General features: G+C 37.0%; 1 protein-coding gene across 2 annotated transcripts in view; it reads left to right on the forward strand.

The window, feature by feature from the left end:
- The first annotated feature begins 713 nt into the window (after window positions 1-713).
- RBM27 (RNA binding motif protein 27) overlaps window positions 714-23,612 on the forward strand; it is a 62,487-nt gene continuing 39,588 nt past the window's right edge. The window contains exons 1-6 of one of the 2 annotated variants that reach the window (XM_033096437.1): window positions 714-948; window positions 11,900-12,018; window positions 14,807-14,931; window positions 21,099-21,190; window positions 21,860-22,053; window positions 22,809-23,072. In XM_033096437.1, the coding sequence (XP_032952328.1) occupies window positions 890-948; window positions 11,900-12,018; window positions 14,807-14,931; window positions 21,099-21,190; window positions 21,860-22,053; window positions 22,809-23,072 (853 nt within the window). In that variant the 5' untranslated portion in view covers window positions 714-889. The remainder of the gene's footprint in view (window positions 949-11,899; window positions 12,019-14,806; window positions 14,932-21,098; window positions 21,191-21,859; window positions 22,054-22,808; window positions 23,073-23,612) is intronic. The other variant, XM_033096438.1, reaches the window with a different exon arrangement.

Consider the following 23,612-nt stretch of genomic DNA (forward strand, 5'->3'; position numbering starts at 1 on the left):
CAAAAAATCCCCACTGAATTTTAGATATGCAGTCAAAAGAGAATTTAAAAACTATTGGAATCGTTTTTCTGCTTAAATAAAGCTTATATGAAAAAATACTGGTAAAATCGAAATGGCTTCAGTCTTTTACATCCATGCGCCACGTTTTAAAAATGACGATTAGTGGAATCCAAGGCATGGTTGTCAGAAACATTCTGCGTAATTTAAGCAGAGCGGCAAAAAAAATACAAGCATGTGCGCCGAGTAAAATGTGTGTGTAAGGAAAAAAAGTAAAATTTTGCATTCTATGCAATGTATCGAATGTGAACGTATTGCACGTTGTGTTGCAGATTTACTACAGCTGAGTCATCTCGGGACACTAGTGTGTGTTTCCAGGAAAAACGAGAGGAAGGAACCAGGATGAGGGGCTCTCCGGGTTCCCCCAGGCACTCCCAGCAGCAGGCACGGGTATGCCGCGTCGGACGGCGGCGTGGTTAAAAAGGCGCCACGGCCCCTTTAAGAGGCACAGCACCTTTCCCAAGATACCATCTTGCACCAGGAGTTCACGTAAGCTCTCCACCTACCTTGCTATATCCCTCCTTAACTGGGTACGACTGGCCGGCGGGACGAGTGAGTCTTCTCATTGGCTTTGTGCTCACGGCCCTCTCTCTTCTATTGGCTCTCGCGCCCGCCACTTGGTGCTATCTCCCGCCCTCCTGAGCCGTCGCGTTGAGTGAGGGCTCTTGGGTTAGTTCCTGTTAGGCCCCGGCCGGGGGAGTAGGTTGAAGTCTTTTAAGATGCCGGGTGGGCTGGGGCACTGAGAACTGTGAAGAGGGCGTGAGGAGGCGGCGAGGGGAGACCCGCAGCAGGCCTGAACAAGAGCGGCGGCCGAGCCCGCCTTTCCTGCACCATGCTCATAGAGGATGTGGATGCCCTCAAGTCCTGGCTGGCCAAGTTATTGGAGCCGATGTGAGTGAGCCAGGCTGGGCCGGGGCCGGCGAACGTGGGCGTTGGGGGGCCCGCGGGGGCGTGGGGGGAGGGGAGGCGGCGTGAGGAAGGGCGCAGCTGAAGGGCCGCGGTCCGGAGGTCCCGGCGACGTCTTCTCTGTAGTACTATCACCATTGTGGGGGGATGAGGGGGAGGGGAGGGAGAGCAAGGGGCAGAGAGGCGGTGTGGCTGTGGGGCCCGGGGGGGGGGCAAGGACTGCGAGGGTTAAGTATAGATATTGGGGTGCTATAATGGGTAACAGGAATAGTGAGAGAGTTTAAAATATTGCTGTTTGAGAACTGAGAGGGCTAGCAGGGCTATCGAGGGATTTTTAAATGTGAATATTGTGATCTTGAAAGGACTAGCAGGATAGCGAGGGCTTTACAAACACTGTTACTCCGGGACTAGGAGATCTAGAAGCAGAGTATCGAGGCCTTTTAAAAACATAAGGGCAGAAAGGGATAGTAGGGACATTGAGGGCTTTATAGCGATTATTGATGAACTCTAAGGGTTCAGGAATAGAAAGGTATTTGAAGAATATGAGGTAGTTGAAAAGGAGGATGTGTACGCATTGAAGTATTTTAGGGATTACTGGGGAGCTGATAAGTATGATAGCAAGGGTATTAAGGGATTTAAAAATATTATTGAGGAACTGATAGTACTAGGAGACCTGACGATTTTTGAAGACCATTGGGAGTTGGGAAAAATTGAGATGTTTATGTTTGATTGTGGGTTGTAAGGGTTACCCTGATATCTAATATTATTATTGGAGGAGGGGCTGAAGGGGGGGGTATACCTGCAGCACCTAGGGATTTTTAGAGACCAGTATTGGAGGAGTAAAAGGGTAGGAAAGAAGTAAGAGTTTTGTAAATATTGTTGAAAGATTGAGAGGACAGCTGAAGATATTGGGGTGTAGGATTATTGTTGGGAGGCTGAAAAGAAAGAGAGGGGCTTGTTTTTAAAAAAAATATTTTGTGTAATATTAGGGACAGTGTAAGGGAGAGCAGAGGTATCCATTTTTTGTTTGTTTTATAACCATTTTAACCAGGTAGGGTTGTGGAGTGTTTATTTGGGATACTGGGGTAGAGCTGGTCTCTGAAATACATCTGGAGGGAATGCTGGAAGGAAGGTTGGGGAGAGATCTCTTGCACCTTCTTGGGAAGGAAGGCATGGGAAGGAAAAGGATAAGTTCCTGGCCCTTCCTCATTGCTTCTTCTTCCTATTGGTGGTGAGGGCTTTCTGACCGAAAGAAAGGGGGTAGAGGAGGAGACGGGCAGGCTTTGATTCATTAGGTCAGATCACTTTAGTGGAAAAGTTGAGTTTTTCAGAAGTGAAAGTGAGGGGTAGTTTGGGAGGTGTGGAGGTATGGTAAAGTTGGGGCTGTTGAGACAACAGCTACTTCCCTGTTTTTCTGGTCCTGAGAAATCTTAACTTCTGTTGTTTTGCTACTTTGGTTTCTTGGGGTGGGAGGATAACGTCTAGGAAAGAGGGTCATCCGTAGTCCAATGTGTCTGCCTTGTGATGGGTAGGATGGGTAAGGGAGGCGGCATGAGGGCAATTTGATGTCTGAAGTGGTATTTGCATTCTGAGGATGAGGAGTGTGTGCATAGAGCACAGGTATGAATAAATATACAATAAGGGCTTCTGAGTTTTACAATAGTGATGGTTGCGTTAAAGTGAAAATGACTTAGGGACACACTGAAAAATTTTGTAGAATATGGGAGTCTTGAATGTGCATCATACTTTTCTACAAGTAAAAAATTTCAGAGCAAACTCCAAAACGATGGAGATGAATTGTGATAAAGGTGAGAAATAATGAAATTGATTGGTGAAATTGACCATATGTGGAAAAGGCTGAAAAAAGTACGTGTTTAAAAAAATTCTTTACCCTTGTGTTATTTAACATTAAAAAAAAAGAAACAGAAAAACGTATCTCTTGCTTTTTTTGTACACCTGCTATTCCTGTTGCCTTTGTGTGTATGACAATTTTTCATACAAGCTCTGATTTTGTTAGTAGACATCATTTTAAAAGTATTAAATGTATATTTTATGTCTTGGGTAGAAGGTGACAAGTTTTTACATTGTAGTTCGTTTCGTTTTGTAAAGCTCCCTAAAATGTTTCACTTTAGGTAGTGCTTTTGTTCTTAATGTCAAAATTTATTTTGGGTAGGAACTTAAACCTCCTTAGTGTTTTCACTATGCTTTTTTGGCTATTTATACTGATAAATGTTCATAGGTACTTAGTTTTTATGAGTAAAAGTTACCTTTCAAAATGATTATTTTAGTTTCCCCATTTTAAAATTTATTTTATTTCATTTATTTATTTATTTTTAAGATTTTTATTGGGGAAGGGGAACAGGAGTTTAGTGTGTACTTCCAGGCCTTTTTTCCAAGTCAAGTTGTTGTCCTTTCAGTCTTAGTTGTGGAGGGCGCAGCTCAGCTCCAGGTCCAGTTGCCGTTTTCTAGTTGCAAAGGGCACAGCCCACCATCCCTTGCAGGAGTCGAACTGGCAACCTTGTGGTTGAGAGGATGCCCTCCAACCAACTGAGCCATCCGGGAGCTCAGCGGCAGCTCAGCTCAAGGTGCCGTGTTCAATCTTAGTTGCAGGGGGCGCTGCCCACCATCCCTTGCGGGACTCGAGGAATAGAACTGGCAACCTTGTGGTTGAGAGCCCACTGGCCCATGTCGGAATCGAACCGACAGCCTTCGAAATTAGGAGCATGGAGCTCTAACCTCCTGAGCCACCGGGCCGGCCCCCTAAAATTTATTTTTAAAATTCAAATTATTGGAGTGACATTGCCCATTTGTTTTGAGTTAAACATGTTCAACTCAAAGCACTCATGTTTCTTTTTCTATTCTCTTTAATTTTGGTTAACATTTTTAGGGTTAAAAATATGTAAAATCACTACTAACGTAAACTTTAACAATATGTCTTTCCTAGAATTACAAAATAAAAATATTTATGTTTAACTCACACAAGTAATAGTTCTTAATGGAAGTGTTAATAAGAAATAGTAATGCAGATAGAAATGCAGATATCACATATATTTTCATTTCTAGTATGTTGTCATGGAAGATAATTTTTTGTTTTGTTTAGACATCCTAAAATGTAATAAATGATATGCTAAAGAGGGTTGTATTTGTAAATTTACTTTTTGCATATTCCAGATTCAAGAAAATTTTCATGGCAGATTGGCATGTTGCTACAACATAGCATTTCAGAGCAGTTGTTAGCCTTTCAGATAGTATATTTGCAGTGGATATGCTGGAATCATACTGGGGTTGTGCACATGATTTCCCACTGCACTTTCTTATTTAATTTACAGTTAACTAAATTTCTGAAAGTTTTTGTTTTTTTAGGGGTTTTAAACATGTTACTTTATATCACTGGTGAAACAAAGGCATGTAATGGTGTTTCCAAACCAATGCAGTTTACATGTGGTGATTGCCTGTAGACAAGTTGGAAATAATCATGTGCTTTTAAGAGCTCATCTGTTACCTTCCTCTCCTTTTCGTAGATGTGGGACATATCTTTACTTTTACTAGACGAAAGAGAGAAGGAAGGAGCCTGGAAGAAATGACTCCTTAATTGGCTGGGGAAAACCCAGACCATTTTTTGTTGGCAATGCATAAAGGGGAGAAAAACCATCTCAGTCAAGAAGTTTCTCTGTGTCTTTTCCTACTGCTGCTTGAACAGACTGAACTCACAGATCTTTGTTTGGGGTCCTCATCTTGCCTTACTTTCAAAATATCTTAGATATCCTAGTCATAGAGACTACGTAGGGATTATGCACAATTAGGAGATGTTGTGGTTTCTATCAAAAATAACTTCTCATTTTAAGTAGGTGAACCCCTTAAAAGTAAGTATATCTAGGTGGTAAATGAATCACTGAAAAAATTTCTACAAGTGTAGTAAAAGTTCAGGCAAGCATTTTTCAATACCAAACATGCATTTCTACCAAAAAAAATCTCTAATGGGAAATGTTGTATTTACATATTGAATATATATAGTTTACCACTGCTTGTTTGGCTTATTGTAAAAATTAGTCTTGGTATATGTCTTGAAAAGAGTAGAGGGGTTTGTAATACTTTCTGGACAGTTGCATCCATCTACTATTTGTCCGTCCTTTCATCTGCCTGTTCACCCTCCCATCCATCCATCCATCCATCTACCCATCCACCCATCCACCCATCTTACCTATCTACCCACCCACCCATCCATCCATCCATCCACCCATCCACTCATCCACCCATCCACCCATCTACCCATCTACCCACCCAGCCATCCATCCATCCATCCATCCATCCATCCATCCATCCATCCGCCTATCCACCCACCCACCCATCCATCCATCCATCCACCCACCCATCCGTCTACCCATCTACCCATCCACCCACCCATCCGTCTACCCATCTACCCATCCATCCACCCATCCACCAACCCACCCATCCACCCATCCACCCACCCACCCACCCATCCACCCATCTACCCACCCAGCCATCCATCCATCCATTCGCCTATCCACCCACCCACCCATCTACCCATCTACCCATCCATCCATCCATCCATCCATCTACTGTCTGTCCGTCCGTCCATCCATCCGTCCGTCCATCCATCCATCCATCCATACATCCTGGTAGCATTGCTATGTGAATCAGGGCATTTAGTTTCTAGTTCTTTATCTCCAATTCACTGTGTGACTTTGGAGACATTGTCTAACCTTTCTTTATTAAACATAGTTAATTGTGTTAGCCTTTAGCCTACTTCACACATATGGTTTGAATGTTAATGATGCAGACTTTATAGTGCTTTGTGTACTTCAACTCATTAAATATAAATGAAATTTCATGGCTTTTGGAATATGAAAATACACTAAAGTTTCTGCAAAAATATTTTACTTATTAATGGTAAGCATCACTGCCACTTACAAAATAATTCTAGTACATGACAGACCTAGAGTCTCATTGTGGGCTGAATAGGCAGGAATAGGAATTGCTAGTGAAAGCCATAGACTTGATGTGCGGTTTCTGTGAGATCAGGCCATATCAAGGTCTTTTAAAGTGTACTAGGAGATTGAACAGGTCATCTCTGAGTGTGATGGGAAAGGCAGCAATAGGTTCACAGACTGAGACTATTTTATTGGTTCATATTTATTGGTCATGGGGTATACTTTGGTTGAACTCTAGAATTTACATGTTGCTATATGTTTGCAACCCTTATCAAGTTAAGCTCTGACTATTGATGTCTGCAGTTGCTCAAACAGGAGGAAAAATCATCACCTTGCAGCTAGCTGTTAGACGTGACCTCCCTGATAAATAAATTACTAGGGTGAAATGAGTATTTTGGAGGCATGTTCTTACAATTGAAAGTACTGACAGTTTTGTACTTCAGTGGCTTCAAAAAGTTAGTTTGCCTCTAAACTGCTATCGGACTTGTTTAAGGAGACCTTTAAATGTTTTTTTGAAAAGGACTTATTTTGACCAGAAGACTCCTTGGCAAGTTTTAGCATACTAAGTTAAGAACATACTTGTTCTTACGTCCTTTGGTCTGCCTCCTAAATATGTCTGACTTCATTCTTCCTGGCCCAACTGCTATAGGCTAGAAGCCAGAAATTGCTTTTATAGCCCTGTGTTTTCTACCACTGTCTTTTCTCATCCTCTCACAGTGTTGTTTCGTTATTAATCCCTTTTTTAACCATTTGTTATTTTGTACTGTAATTATTTGTTTTCACACCCATCTCTTGGCCAGTGACTGCAGGGTAAGGTCTGTCTTGCTCAAAGTAAATTCCATTACCAGCAAGATGCTTGGCATTTAGTAAACGTTCAGTAAATGTTGGAATGGATCAGTGTCCTTATATGTATATTTAGGTTGGTCTACGGTTAGAAAAGTATGATTTTTTTTTTTTTAATAGTCCAATTTTCTGGGTGTGCTTAGCTGGTACCTACTGCTCTAGGGAGCCATAGTCCAAATATCAAAATGGTGTTTGCAGCTAACAGATGTATGTAGATGCATTTTTTTTCCCCCAAAATAAATTTAGGAGTATTTTATTCTATATCATATTCATTCATGAAAACCCCTAATTAATTAAGGGGAAGATGAAAGCTTTTATTTGAAAAGAAGTAGAAATACCAATATTTGTATATCTTTAATATTGTTAACAGGTTCTTGGAACTTAATAATCACCTATATACTCTTTGATAAAATAAGCTGAGATTTTACTTATTTTTCCAGTACTGTCTTATCAAAGGAATAATTGGGAGACAGATTTCAGACTCAAACTTTTTGGTTTTTTACTTTTTTATAAAGTAAAAATAAAAGCATTATTTGCATTACAGAAAATACAAAAAGGAGAGAAAAGAATAAAAATATTTGTGTATGTTTCTTTCCAGTTTTTCTTCTGTGTATAAATTTCCATGTAGTTGTAATCTGATTCAAATGTAAAATTTTTTTATCTTCATTTCTCCAATTGACATTACACCAGAAGCATTTTTCATATTTGTGTGTTTTTATAACCATCTCTTTGGATGCCTAAGGTTTCATAAGCATTCAACAATAAGAATGGTTACCTTGACTTTACGTTTTTCTGTTAAAAATAATGCTGTTTTTATACAGTAAACATATATTTTTACTGTCTCTTAGGTACCAGTAATATTTTCTATATTTGGCTTTATTTCCTGAGGCTAGTTTCCCATAAGAACAGCTATTAGTTGAAGAATGTGAATTTTTTTTTTTTTTTTAAAGGAGGGTACAGCTCACAGTAGCCCATGTGGGGATCGAACCGGTAACCTTGGTGCTACCAGCAGCACACTCTAACCAACTGAGCTAACCAGCCACCCAAGAATGTGAATATTTTTAATGGTGGTTGATACACATTAGGATCAGGAGGTTTTTTACCCGTGGCCTAATTCATTAGTTGTCTCACCTCTGAAACAAAAACCACACAAAGGTAGAACTTCAAATTAAGCCAATATTCAGAGATATGTAGATTTTTCTGAAAGTGGAAAAGGTTTATAGTCCTGGCTTTTCCTAAAACAAGTAGACTGTAATTTTTTTTTGTTTTTGTTTTTTTAGTATTGTTTCTTGGCTTGGGGCCTAAGGTAAGGAAGGACCTTCACTCTTAGATCTTGAGATTGGGTACATGTCTGAAATCTGTAAAGCTGATGTACCAGCTCAGCAGATGTGTCATACACCTGCAATGGAGATTTCATTAGGAACGAAAAAGTCAAATTTGAGGTTTATACAGATAAGACCTTTTTAGGGAGATATTTCTGTTAACTTCCCCTAATAAAAATTCATCCTATTTGATTTTTACTTTTTAAATAACTTAAAAGATATATAATTGAAACATTTTCTTAGAACATTACTATGCAAAGGTGTAAATTTTAAGGATCTCATTAAACTTGAGGAAACTTCTGTTGTTGGGGGGTGTTTGTTTGTTTTTTTTTAAGATTTTATTGGGGAAGGGGAACAGGACTTTATTGGGGAACAGTGTGTACTTCCAGGCCTTTTTTCCAAGTCAAGTTGTTGTCCTTTCAATCTTAGTTGTGGAGGGTGCCGTTCAGCTTCAAGTTGTTGTCCTTTCAGTCTTAGTTGTGGAGGGCGCAGCTCAGCTCCAGGTCCAGTTGTCGTTGTTAGTCACAGGGGGCACAGGCCACCATCCCTTGCGGGAGTTGAACCGGCAACCTTGTGGTTGAGAAGATGCGCTCCAACCAACTGAGCCATCCGGGAGCTCCGGGGCAGCTCAGCTCAAGGTGCTGTGTTCAATCTTGGTTGCAGGGGTTGCTGCCCACCATCCCTTGCGGGACTCAAGGGATTGAACCGGCAACCTTGTGGTTGAGAGCCCACTGGCCCATGTGGGAATCGAACCGGCAGCCTTCGGAGTTAGGAGCTCCAACCGTCTGAGCCACCTGGCCGGCCCTATTGTTGGGTTTTTATTTTAACTGAAGGTTAACTATTGGTTGAGACTTATCTCAAAATGATACATGAATTTATAATGTAGATACACGTTAGAAAAGTGTATGTGCTTTGAAAGAGATTTTACTCGTGTGGAATTGCAGCTGAGTTTTAGTTCCATGGGTGTGCTCTCTGTCTGATCTTGAGTGAATCACTTAATTTGTCTAATATTTACAAATTTAGGTATCTAGTATATCAAATTAATAATAATTCATTGATTATACTGTTAAGGCCTTTCAAAGACTAGTAGATAGTAATTTTAGATGGGTATTATTATGTTTTTTAAACTTTTTTATAGCAGGAGCCCCTTTTTGCTTGGAAACCTGTATGTTTAACATTGCCATGGATCTGAAAATGGAAATCTATTTCATTCCAAAATGAATGAAATGCTTGTCCCTATAGTTAAGCAGAAATGATTTTTCGGTAAGCTTAGGTTACAAATAAATAAATAGCTAAAAGGTTTTACTCTTCATGGGTATTATTTCTTGGGGAGAGAAGTAAGAACTGGCCCTGCATTTGTCTAGTAATCTATCAAGGATCTTAGTCATGCTCAGATTTTTGTGACATACTTCTGGATGTTTTATTGGGCTACTATTAGCATTGCTACCATAGCTACCATAGTCAGTTTTTAAAAATTACATAGTAAGGGGTGATGAAAGAATAAATAAGAACAATTATAAAGGTACAGAAAATTACAACATAAAACTCCCAATGTATTTAAATTTCACCATTCAATTGGTGTAACTTACTATTTCAGACTGGCAGTTTCCCTCCGAGTACACTCTATGGATTCATATTAGCTCTTAATTTAAATGGTCCTATTCCTTTGGTTGTAAACACACTTTTGTATTTGGTGTAGAATTCTGATGATATTAACAATCAGTTGTTTGTGCACATTAAATAAATATTTAGAATCTGTGGTCACTCTTTTCTTGGTGTCTAGTCTTTCTCTACTCTTTTATCTTCTCGTAACTATTCATCTTGAGTTTAACAGTGTCACATCAAAATGTATTTCATTAGAAGCAGCCTAACTCGGCATTTGTTTTTCAGAGTCTGAATACTAAATATCTGTGTAAGATATTTGGGTATGTTTAACCCACCTCATTTATCCAGTAATCTGAATGTTTAGCCTGTTTCTCACTAGAAACTTTGTATCTTTCCTTACCCACCATGTACTATCAGGTCATGAGTCTCCTTGAAAGTTGTCATAACACCAGAGAAAAGAACATTGCCTCTTTATGCCATTCTTACGTATTTTTAAAAATCCCTTTCTTTCCATGTTTAGAATTGGTTTTTTTATACAGAATCTGAACTTTCTAAGTAAAGGTAGAAATGTAACTCCCACCCCATTTGAATGTTGATTAGAATTACACTGATCAAATATCTAATTCTCAAGATGAAATTAAGTCTACCTATACATCTCTATTTTGAGGTACTCATGGACTAGCCAAGGTGGACATGTCATGTGTAACGTTTTTTGAAGGTAGAACTGCTATACATCCATTTTAGAATTTAGCAATTGGATTTACTAGGGTAATCTGTTCATAATTCTTCAAAATGTAATTTATATGTATATATTTTTAAGAAAAATCCAGGCTTTTAAATTGCATGTTTTTATTAATATGTAGCTCATCATCTTTGGCACTTATACTCTCTCCTTGTGCACTTTGATCATTGGCCATAATTTATTTTTATTAGCTCTGAGTTTTGTAAAATTGACAGTCATTGAAATTTGCTGTCTTAGAATTTGATGCATAAATGTGCATAGCTATTTCAAAAACCAGCCTTTCCCACAACAATGTTAATATTGGCAATAATTAAAAAAATCTTATTGAATTACGAACTTTAAATACATAGACTAGAAGGAAGTAAAGGTGCTAGTGCTTGTTTTTCTTTTATTTGCTAATCATAAAGTTGTTGGAATGGAAATGTGATTGATACTCTTGAGCTGAAACTTTAACTTTCTGGTTGACAGTGGAGGGCCAAGGAGTATAGTAACAGAACAAGATTAATTAGATTTGAATAGTGTTTTACAGGGATACAGTCACTTTGCTTGCATACTGATTTTATTTATTGTCATTGGGAATTTTTTCATTTTACCTCTTAAAATAATCCTAGGAAAACACAAAAGATATGTGTCACTTAAATGTACATTTATGAGGAAAATAGAATATTAAAATAAATATATATTTACAACATAAAAACTTTCAGTTTCATGTAATGTAGATAAAATGTTAAGTCTGACAGATATGTCAGGAGTTCGCACCTCAAGGATCGTGTGCTGTGCTGACATAGGATTTTGAATGTCCAAGGGAGGTTACTGCTAACTAGAAAAAAAAAGTGAAGTAGATAAGGGTTTTATCTCTGCTGCCCTTCCACCTCTTTCCTTACCCTTTCTGTTCTAATTTCCACATCTTTTCTTCCTTGCTCAAGTGTTTGCCAATAATATTTAAGATGCCATCCTTCTTGTGTCCTCACTTTTTAGAAAAGATCCTTAAGATACTTGTTGAGCAGATTAGCAGTGGACTTGATCGCCTGTTTTGGATGCTGGTGTCGGGGCTTCCAGGGAAAGGGGGAAATTGTCCCATCACTTCCCCTCTTTCTTCTTCGTAGGTCCCATGGAACAGATAGTTCCTGAAGATACTGACAGTGCTTCTACAGGCTGGGAGTCAAGCTGCAAGCTAAGGCTCAATTGCCAACTCTTCCTATTACCATTGAAAAAAAAAATGAATGTAGATTTGTTTCAAAATTCTGGGTATAATTAGAACATCGAAAATAGGATGCAAACTATTTTATAAAAATAAGCAGAAAAGGAACATCTTACTTGCACTATATGTATGTTGTTTGTTACAATAGTCACTTGTGTTTGCAGTCACTTTTAAAGTTTTTGACCTTTAGCTTTCCAAAATAGGGGTGACTTTATTAATGACATAGCATTTGAAAAAAATGTTTTAAACTTTTTGTTTTGTCTCTAACTAGATGTGATGCTGATCCTTCAGCCTTAGCCAACTATGTTGTAGCACTGGTCAAAAAGGACAAACCTGAGAAAGAATTGAAAGCCTTTTGTGCTGATCAACTTGACGTCTTTTTACAAAAAGGTAATGATTATGGGCCTTCCACCAAGTATTTAAAGATTTTAAATTTAAAACGTCCTGTCAAAATCTTGAAGACATAATCTGGAAGGGAGAGAAATTGGTAGGGTCCTTTAAATACTTGAATATATGCTTGTTTATCATGTATTTTGGCAGAATTGTTTTTCCCTTTCCTTTTCTGTTAATTTCCCATACTGAGGCAGTGTAACTGATGCTTTTTAGGTGAATGGGTCCTTTGCGGCTTGCGGCAGAGCCTAGTTGCTGGTTGGGGGGGTAACAATTTAAGAATAAGGAAGCTGCTTATTCTCAGTGTTTATTAGGACAGTGAAGCTATCTGTTGTTTTCCCTCTTGGCTGGGGCTTCTTGATATCCAAGAGGAGATGGATATGATCCTCTTGTCTTTGTTCCTTTAACTTCCCATCTTCTCAGCACAGTCCTTTCCATAGAGCACAGAGCTCCCTGGAGTCCTCCCTGCTGCTTCTCTGACCTCATCTCCTACCTTTCCTCCTCACTGTTCATTCGAGCCACATTGACTGCCTTGCTGTTTTTTCCAACGTGGCAGACATGTTCCCACCTTGGGGCTTTTGAATTCTCTTCACTGTAATGTCCTTGAAACATGGTGTCTTTCCTTGTGGTTTCTCATCTCTTCTCAAATGTCACCTTCCTGTAGTTTCCTCTGGGTACCTGTATCCAATCTGTATAGTAAACCCATGCCCCTAGTCACTCTCCTCTTCCTAACCTTGCTTTATTTGTTTTTTTTTTCATGGCACTTGTCACTCCCTGTCATATATTTATTTGCCTGTTTATATGTGTCTCTCCCACCCACCCTCTGTTTGGCCTTTCCCTTTGTTGAGAGTGGAGACCTGGAACCTACAGTACCTGACTCATAGAAGATACTCAGTAAATCTTGTTGAATAGATGAACAGGAATGTAGATAATGCACACTTATTGGTTGACCTTGCTGTTGGTGGTAAGATGATACTCAAATAGCTGCTGAGAAAAAGAAGATAATATGACTTCTCCATCTGAAACACAGGAGTACATATTTTTCAGAAGCATTTTAAAGTTTTTCTGTATTAAAAAAAATCTAATACAGAATTGCTCTGTAGTACAAATGAGTATTTCCTTTTTTAAATATATTAATTTATATTACTTCGTTTCCATTAAAGGTAAGTCATGTGAGGTGTAGAGCCATTAAAAAAAAAAAGAAAAAGTAAAACAGCAAAGACTTTTTGGGTAAGAGGCAAATGTGTGTTCAGACATCTAAGAATTCCTTGTTATAAATGCTTTAAAGATTTTTAGTAACTTTTTAAAATTACAAAGGCAATACACATGAGGAAGAATTTTAAAGAACATTTTAAAAAGGAGAAGAAAATAAATAGCCACAAACTTGCCACCATAGAGAAAAATCACTGTTGTCTACTTATGTATGGTGTCTATATCTTCCAGACTAGCACTGACCAGTAAAACTTTGTGCAATGATGGGTATGGTCTGTATATGCCCTTCACGATTCAGTAGCTTCTAGCGGCTATTGAGCGCTTGAAATGTGGCTATTGTAACCTAAGAACGGAGTCTTAAATTTAATTTTAATTAATCTAAACAGCCACATGTGCTCAGCTCTACATTTATGTACATGTTTATGTGACGTATTAAAGTGGTTTCAAATAAATATACTCTTGTAATATGTTTTATAAAAAAACAGTGTATCTTGAATATTATTGTTAGATGTTTATGCTTTTTCTTCATTGGGTTATGTGTCTTTTAAATTAAAAAAGTAATATTTTTCAAAAATGTTTTAGAAAACAAGCATATGGAGAAAGTGATCATAAAAGCTTTTGAAGGGTCTGATTAATTTGTTATCTAAAGTTATGTGTAATAGTTCACAAGAGATAGTTTTATAATCATGGAAAATATTACACAAATTAATAAGTTTATGAAAAGATGCTTTTCTGAAAACAAATTAGACATTTTAGAAACAACTATTTATGTAAAATGTATAATAATTACATTGTAAGAAGTCTGTGCTGTACTTTTAACATGCAATTTAGCTATTCCTTAGGGTAGGACCAATGAAAATTATTTAAATTTGATTTGAATAACAAATATTTTGATGTTTATATTTCTAACAAATTCATCTGGTTCTCCCCATTCAGTTAGTCTGAAAAAATTACAAAATAGAACAGCCTTTAAGTAAAACACTAGAAGATACTTACTTCTGTATTATTCTCATGCCAAAGTTTTTTCAACTGATTTAAAAATATTTTAAATTAAATTTTTGAGTAGACAGTGTATTAAATCCAACAATACATAGGTATACCATGAAAAGTTTCTCTTACTTGTTTTTCATCTGTTCTCTTCCTACCTCCAGTACACAACTTATTTTTTGTCCTTTCAGAGTTGTTTAATGCAAATATAAACAGATAGAAATATTTATTCTTATATCTTTGAGATCTGATATTATCAGTACTCATTCTTTTTACAGCTGCTGAGTACTCTGTTGCATGTTTGTCACATAGTTTATTTAACTGATTTCTTATTCATGGAAATGAGGGTGTTTCCAGTCTCTTACTATTAACATACTCAAATAATCTTGCATATATATATCATTTTGTATATGTGCAAGGATGCCTGAGAGACTTAAAAACCCAAAGTGGGATTCTCCCCCATAAAGGTTACACTCATTTTTAGTCCCACCGACAGTATATGAGATGTCGCATTTTCCTCTGCTTTGCCAATGCGGTGTGTGTTGTCAAGTTTTTGTTTGTGTAACACTTAAATATTTCTTCTCCTTAGAAACTTCAGGTTTTGTGGATAAACTATTCGAAAGTCTCTATACTAAAAACTACCTTCCACCTTTGGAACCAGTTAAGCCTGAGCCAAAACCACCAGTCCAAGAAAAAGAAGAAATTAAAGAAGAGGTAAAGCAAAGTTTTCTTTTGGTTTTGGGGCTCTTAGATCCTATTATCAGTGTCATTCTTAGTTGGACGTTGACATCTTGAGATTAGAAGTGATTATCTATTGATTAAAGTTTGTGGGTTTGGGCATGGTGCAGATTCTTTATCAGGGCTTCTAAATTCCTTGGAATTGAAGAGTTGGGAGAATTTCAGATAGCTTGTTTAGAATCAAGTAATATTTTAGCAATGCTGAGGAATTCAGAATCTTACCCAGTGACTTTTAGAAAAAGAAAACTTGGTTAAATATGGAGGCTTGACTAAAAGTAAAGTACTAATGAAACCTCAGGAGAACTCATTAGGTAACATTTTCATGTAAATTGAGAAATTATTTCCCCTTTTTTTTTTTAATTTTTATTGGGGAATATTGGGGAACAATGTGTTTCTCCAGGACCTATCAGCTCCAAGTCAAGTCATTCTCCTTCAATCTACCCTGTTTCCCCGAAAATAAGACCTAGCCAGACAATCAGCTCTAATGCGTCTTTTAGAGCAAAAATCAATTTATGACCCAGTATTATATATTATATTGTATTATATTATATTATATTATATTATAATATAAGACCCGGTCTTATTTTACTATAATTACTTATATTAATTTTTGCTCTAAAAGATGTATTCGAGCTGATTGTCTGGCTAGGTCTTATTTTGGGGGAAACATAGCCCACTATCCTATGTGGGAATTGAACCAGCAACCTTGTTAAGAGCTCATGTTCTAACCAACAGAGCCATCCGGCTGTCCAATTTCCTCTTTTTTAACCATACAGAGATTTTTTTTTTTGGTAGTTAGCGTAATTATAAACATCACTCATAGGAAAGAAAAGGGAAAAAAAATGATTTTACAACGTTGAAATATAAAAATGTGATTATAGATGGTAATCGTTTGAACCAAGGAAGAAATTTTAGAGTTCATTTGTAATTCTTTTTATGTATAGACAACATAGTATTATATGAATATGGGTTCTAAAATCAGGCTGCATGAGTAAAAATAGTAGCTCTAAAATAAGTTAACTTTTATTTGTACATCAGCAAAATGATGGTTATAGTACTATGTATCTCATTGAAGATTAAATGAGATTTTACACACACACACACACACACACACACACACACACACACCCCCCCCCCCCCCCCAAATTCAGTGCCTGGCACATAAATGTTGGTTATTATACAGAAATGTTGCTCAACTTTTATTTTTTTATAATTATATAATAAACTTTTATTTGGAAACAATTTTAAACTTACATAAAAATTACAAGAATAGTATCCTAGACACCCATATACCATCTACCTAGGTTCACATATTGAAGATTTGTCTCACTTGCTCTCTGTATATGCACACCCAAAATTGTTTTTTTCCTGAATCATTTGGGAGTAAGTCAGATGCATCATGATCTTTGAGTTCTAAATACTCTGCGTATTTCATAAGAATATTCTCTTAAATAGCTATAATTCCATTTTCAGTTTCAGTAAATTTAACATCAATAAAATTATTTACTCTCTGTATTCCAATTTTGTCCGTTGACCAACAGTGCTGTTTTTGTTTTTTTTATAGCTTGCTTTTTTCCTTTTCAGTACAGAATTCATTCTAAGTATCACATACTGCATTTAGTTGTCATTTGTGATAACGTTTTTAAATGCTAGGCTAATTGAATTACAGAATGTGGCTATACTTGATTGAGATCAACTGAGACCACTATCACTTTTTTGGTTTTGGCTCATGCCTTCTAATTGTCTCAGAAAGTCTTTTTAAAATGGGAGAAGTGTCTGTTTGAATGATAGCTGGTTTGAATATAAAATAAATACTGCATTATCTGGAGTTTTGAAGGAACAGTTCAAAAATTGTTGCATTATTTCATTTCATATCTTTGTAGTAAATCCAAATTTTGAAAATTGTGCAAAATGGGTATCTGCTTTGTATTATTACCCCAAATGATGCTGTCTGGCGTTTCTCCTGTTTTCTAAGATTCTTTAACTTAATTTTTGTTACTGATGTGAATAATAGCTCATTTAATAGTGTGTAAATATAATAGTTTGTAGCAATTCTGTTAGATAACGTGGAAGGAAAGGGGTTTGAGGTAGTACATACCTTTGGCTAATTATCTAATTTTTGGTATGTGCTCAGTTGATGCAGTTGCTCTGAGCAGGGTACAGAGGAGCAGATCCATCTAAGGACTAGCCATTTTACCTTTCAACTTTGGTTCGAAGCTATATTGTACCATCAGTTAGTTGTTTTACAGTTAGACTGTTGGTCACAGGAAGAACCAGGTAAGAGAATGTGGATCATTGGAACAGCTAACTCATCCTGGTGCTGGAAAAACACTTGGTTCATATGTATGTACCAGGATTTATGAAGCACGAGGCTTTTTATATACAGTTGGAAAATTACTTGTAAACTTGCTGTAGTTATAATTGGCTTTTATTAAACCCCTTTACCCTGTCTGTCTGAGTTCATGAACGTGCAAAAGAGCAATCCATGAAGATAATAGATTTTTGGTACTAAAATTCCTTATTCACTCATACCATGATCATCTGAAATGTTAGAAGGCAGTTTTTCTTTGATACAATGTATGGATTTATGACTAAACCTCTTGCTTAGCTTTCCCCCTCCTTTGGGTTGCCTGAAAATATTTTATTTTATTTTTATTTTTTAAAAACCTATTATCAAGTATTTTCAACAACCATCAAAAGGAGACAGAATATTATAGTGAATTCCCATGTGTTCGTCACCCCCACCTCAACAATCCAGTCCATTAACACAAGGCCAATCCTGCCCCGATTAGTATACTTTTATATCCAAAATGGTCCAAGGGAATGGAGGCTGTCACACTTGTGAAGCCATGATAGACCAAGGTAATAAATAATTAAAACTTCTTAAACAGATGTGTAATGATCAGACTTCTAATAGATGTGAGGTAGAAAAATTTAAGTCAGGTGGACAACAAAGATGAAAAACTTAAGATTAGTATGTCTGGTCATCTGATTCTATAAAGAAATGTACTTTTCATATTATTAGAAGGAGCAAAGTAGGTAAGGTTTTGGTATATGAAGTCTGCGTATATATTACTAATTCAAGAAATATAAGACAGTATAATGCCATTATAACTCATTTCAGAATAAAAGTGTAAAATAATTGTGGGAAAACATATCCTCAACACGGGAAATTCTAGAAATTTTATTTAAAATAGATAAGAATACAGATTACTTTTGTTAACTTACAAAGTTTTTATTATGAAAATGTTTGAAAGAAGCCAGAATAATAATGAGCCCCCATGCACCCGTCATTTGGCTTGAATAATTATACATCCATGGCCAGTCATATAGTTCTCCTATTTAAAGTGTAATACAAATAGCCATGGTTTTTATTGTATTCAGAGCTGTGCAATCATCACATCACCGTAGTTCATTGTAGAACATTTTCATTACCCAAAAAAGAAATCCTGTATCCATTAGCCATTACCCTCCAAGTCCTCCTTACTCCCTTCACTTCCCCTCCCCAGCCCTAGGCAACCACTCATCTACTTTGTGTCTCCATAGATTTGCCTTTTCTGGACATTTCATATAAATGAAATTACAAGATATGTAGACTTTTGTGACTAGCATCTTTTACTTAGCATAATGTTTTCAAGGTTCATCCAGGTTGTAGCATGTATCTGTAGTTCATTTTTTATAACTGAATAATACTCCACTGTATGACTATATCACATTTTCTTTATCCAGTCATCAGTTGGTGGATATTTGGGTTGATAGAGAGGTGGTTAACACTTTTTGGCTATCACCATGTTTCCACAAAAATAAGACCCAGCTGGACAATCAGCTCTAATGCATCTTTTGGAACAAAGAGTACTATAAGACCCAGTCTTATTTTACTATAATATAAGACCAGGTCTTATGCAATATATAATATATAATATTTAATATTTAATACCGGGTCTTATTTTACTATGAGACTGGGTCTCATATATAATATATAATATAAGACTGGTCTTATATTAATTTTTCCTCCAAAAGACACATTAAAGCTAATTGTCGGGCCAGCCCGATGGCTCAGGCAGTTAGAGCTCTGTGCTCCTAACTCCGAAGGCTGCCGGTTCGATTCCCACATGGGCCAGTAGGCTCTCAACCACAAGGTTGCCAGTTCAATTCCTCGAGTCCCGCAAGGGATGGTGGGCAGCGGCCCCTGCAACTAAGACTGAACACGGCACCTTGAGCTGAGCTGCCTCCCAGATGGCTCAGTTGGTTGGAGCTCGTCCTCTCAACCACAAGGTTGCCGGTTTGACTCCCACAAGGGATGGTGGGCTGTGCCCCTGCAACTAGAAAACGGCAACTGGACCTGGAGCTGAGCTGTGCCCTCTACAACTAAAACGGAAAGGACAACAACTTGAAGCTGAATGACACCCTCCACAACTAAGACTGAAAGGACAACAACTTGACTTGGAAAAAAAGTCCTGGAAGTACACACTGTTCCCCAATAAAGTCCTGTTCCCCTTCCCCCAATAAAATCTTTAAAAAAAAAAAAAAAACTGATTGTCTGCCTAGGTCTCATTTTTGGGTAAACACGGTAGGAATGATACTGCTGTGAACATTTCACGCACAAGTTTTTGTGTGGCCTGATGTTTTTATTTCTTTAGGATCCTTTGACTTTTAAAGAATAGTTGTTTTCCATTAAGAATTAATACTAGTTCATCAAAAAAATCCTTGGGAGGGTGGCCGCTTAGCTCAGTTGGTTAGAGCACAGTGCTCATAACATCCAGGTAGCCGGTTTGATCCCCGCATGGACCACTGTGAGCTGTGCTCTCCTTAAAAAAATAAAAAAGTATTTAAAAAAATTAAAATCCTTGGAAAATGCAGAAAGGCAAAAAGAAGGAGAAAGACCTCCAAGTTGATGTCTTTTAAGTCTCTTAGTCTTTAAATCCACCCCCTTAATACCTACCTATGTATCTCTTTTATTCTTTTCTTCATCTGCCTCTTTTTCCTTAAATTTTATCTTGTTGAAGAAACGTAGTCATTTGTCCTATAGAGTTTTTTGCTGTCTGGATTTTGCTGATTACCTCCCAGTGGAGTAATATATCCTCTGTATTCCCTGTAAATTGGTAGAGAGAATGATTTTTAAACCTAATCTAATGATAATATAATGTTTGGGCCAGCACCATATGGTTGCCATTTGTGGCTGCCATTTTGTATTGCCTGAGTTTTATTAAATAGTTGTCTCTTGTTCCATTCACTCATTTCCTGATTTGAAGTAAGTGAGTTTCTCCGTTAGATGGGCATTTGTTTAGTTCTTGCAAATGACTTTATTTCACCGGTCTTTAATAAAGGCTATATATTTGTTTTGTGATTAACTTCTGTTTAAAAACAATAATGAAATCACTAGTTCTCTGTTTTTGGTTGGTCTTGACTATATTAGGCTTTAAAAGAAGCCTTAACATTTCTATTAATTATATCATTTTTCCACAATTCGCATGAAATAGTTTTATAGTGTTCGTTAACTTAACCTTTTGTTCCTGAAACATTTTCTGTGAAATCTAACGTCCTTCTCAAATGAATTATATGTGAGTATATTTTATAATTAGGAAAACAAATTATTTTACTATATGTTGCTTAGAAATAGAGATTTGTTGTTTCTACTGTTTGAATTAAAAGTATAAATTGCTGTTTTCCACCTACACTGCTATTCTCTACCTTCAATTAACATTCAAAAATTAACATCATCAGCATCTTTTTTAATTTTTCCCTGTTGCCAAACTTATTTGGATGTGATTTTTTTTTTTTTTTTTTTTTTTTCGGGAACAGTGTTTTTTTCCAGGAACCATCAGGTTCAAGTCAAGTCATCGTTTTCAATCTAGTTATGGAGGGCGCAGCTCATCTCCAAGTCGTCGTTTCAATCTAGTTGTGGAGGGTGTAGTTCGCTGGTCCATGTGGGAGTCGAACCGGCGACCTGGGTGTTATGAGCACTGCGCTCTAACCAACTGAGCCAACCGGTCGCCCTGATTTTTTTTTTTTTTGATGGAATTTGACTTTAGTATTTCTGTTTATTTATTTGTGCTCTCTTTGTGCCAGAAAGATTATCAGGTGGATGTGTTTTACAGTTCATAGAAGGACTATTTTTGTTTCTAATGAATGTTTTCATATAGGTATTTCAGGAGCCAGCAGAGGAAGAACGAGATGGCAGAAAAAAGAAATATCCTAGTCCCCAGAAGACTCGTTCAGAATCTAGTGAACGAAGGTTTGTGTTTATCTTTAATTATGAAGACATTGATAAACTCACTTTTCAGTTACTTTACAAGGGCATTAAAGGGATTTTCAAAATATGCAATGATTAATGATCTCTGAACTGATTAAAGAAAGAGAATATTACCTTTCTTCCTTCCATTCTCTCTGTTTGTCTTTGTCATACTTTCTCTTCTTTTCATAAACAGTCATCATTATGTTTTCCCCAAGAGCTCGGGTGGGAGCAGTCTCCTTAGAGAATAATAATGAAATGTTCCATTTGGTTAGGGGTGCTTAGTATTAAAATCATCCATAGCATTTTATATTACAAGTAGTGCAATTTATATGTTGAACCATCAGCCTACCGTTAAAAAATTAGTCTTTGTTTAGGAAAACTTTGTTGAGTCTTTTTCTTGTCTTGTTTTAAATATCTATTTTTTTCCCCCTCCGCCTCCCCATACTTTGGATTCACCTCTTTTTTTCAATTCTCCCAACCCAGTGTACTTGAGGGAATGTTTCTTTTTATATAATGGATTAGACAAATTATGTGGTTGTCTTATGGCTTTCTAAAAAAGCATAGATATTATGAATTTTGATGAATCAGGAAGGGTATTTCATACTACCTATTTGTTTGCAGACTTGGTTTCTATACTGTACATATGGCTTTTATATCTGTGTATTATAGAACACGTGAGAAGAAAAGAGAAGATGGCAAGTGGAGAGACTATGACCGGTATTATGAGCGGAATGAATTGTACCGGGAGAAGTATGACTGGAGGAGAGGCAGGAGTAAGAGCCGGAGTAAGAGCCGAGGCCTGAGTCGGAGTCGAAGCCGGAGCCGGGGACGCAGCAAAGACCGGGATCCAAACAGGAATGTTGGTGAGTAGATGAGGCTTCCCCCTAAAAACTCCTTAGTTGCTTATCTGCCTATATCTGCCTATATCACAAGAGTACCAGAACTTCCCTTAAAGGCTCATGTACCTTTAATATGTCTGAGCAGTGTAAAATCTGGAATTGTCTCCAAAAACATTGATCTTGTTACAAAGACAGGGCTCTATTTTGGGGATAGAGTCAAAGGAGTTTGACTAAAAAGCTATATAAGTGTCATAGTATGCGCATGTCTAGATTTAAGTCATTTGTATAATTGAGACAGTTGTCCTTTAATCAACAAAACTATCAGTGGAGGAAGAGGATTGCCTGCCACTCTCTCCTCAGTCGAGAAAGAATTGATTTTCTAGGCAATAAGGTTGCCTAGGATTTATAAAATTAAAAAGAAAAAATATAAATAGATTACTGGGTTCCCAACTACTGATCTCCTGAGATATTAGTTTGGGAGTCAATTCTTGGATAGTATTTTTATTAAATATCATGGGAGAAGCTGGCCTTTCTTCGTTATGTATTGATGTTGGTGTTATAAAAGATGATTTTAGACAAGTTATTGGTCAAGATATATCACATTGTTGATGTTCCTACTTTTAGGATATGTTAATAATGAGAGCACTTTGAAATATGGATAGCTCAGTAAGTTTACTTCAATATTTTCATCTTTCCTATTTTGTAAGTCAGAAAATAAACATAGTTTAATAATAAATGTCTGATCCTCTTTGTTTCTTGTTTATATTTTGTCTCTAAAGCAGAGCACAGGGAAAGATCCAAGTTTAAGAGTGAGAGGAATGATTTGGAGAGTTCGTATGTGCCTGCACCTGCACCACCTCCAAACTCTTCCGAGCAGTACTCCTCGGGGGCACAGTCTATTCCCAGCACGGTGACTGTGATCGCACCTGCACACCACTCTGAAAACACAACAGAGAGTTGGTCTAATTACTATAACAATCATAGCTCTTCCAATTCTTTTGGTCGAAACCCACCACCAAAGAGGCGATGCAGAGATTATGACGGTAAAAATTCTCTTTCATGTTGTACCCAGAAGTACTGGTAAAGCAGATGTGGCTAGTACTGCATATCTTTTGATTGTAGTTCAGATTTTATTAAAAGGGATGAAGGAGTAGGTGGATCTCTTTTGGCATATGCTTATTGATTCATTAGTTTGGCTCTTGTTAAGGGAATGTTCGGATTTGACCCTTTATTTTTTGTTGTTCTTGTTACTACAAACACTATACATATACCCCAAATTTGGTACACACTAGGAATTATCATTTCTTTGTGTGGAGTTTAGTGCTGGGAATTTGTTATTTGCTGACTTTCCATTTGAATGACTGAATGAATCAGTATGTATGTATGTGTGTATTTTAACTTTTTGTTGTGGCCGTATTTCAATACTTATAAAAATTGAAAGGTAATATAATGAATCCATGACCTCACACCAACAATGATTAACTCACGGGCAGTCTTGTTTTCATCTGTACTCCCAACACTTCTCCCTGACCTGTATTATTTGAAGCAAATTGCAGATATTAGAACATTTTTTCTGTAAACGT

Source organism: Rhinolophus ferrumequinum, chromosome 24 (genome assembly GCF_004115265.2).
Source record: "Rhinolophus ferrumequinum isolate MPI-CBG mRhiFer1 chromosome 24, mRhiFer1_v1.p, whole genome shotgun sequence".
In the NCBI taxonomy this organism is placed as follows: domain Eukaryota; kingdom Metazoa; phylum Chordata; class Mammalia; order Chiroptera; family Rhinolophidae; genus Rhinolophus; species Rhinolophus ferrumequinum.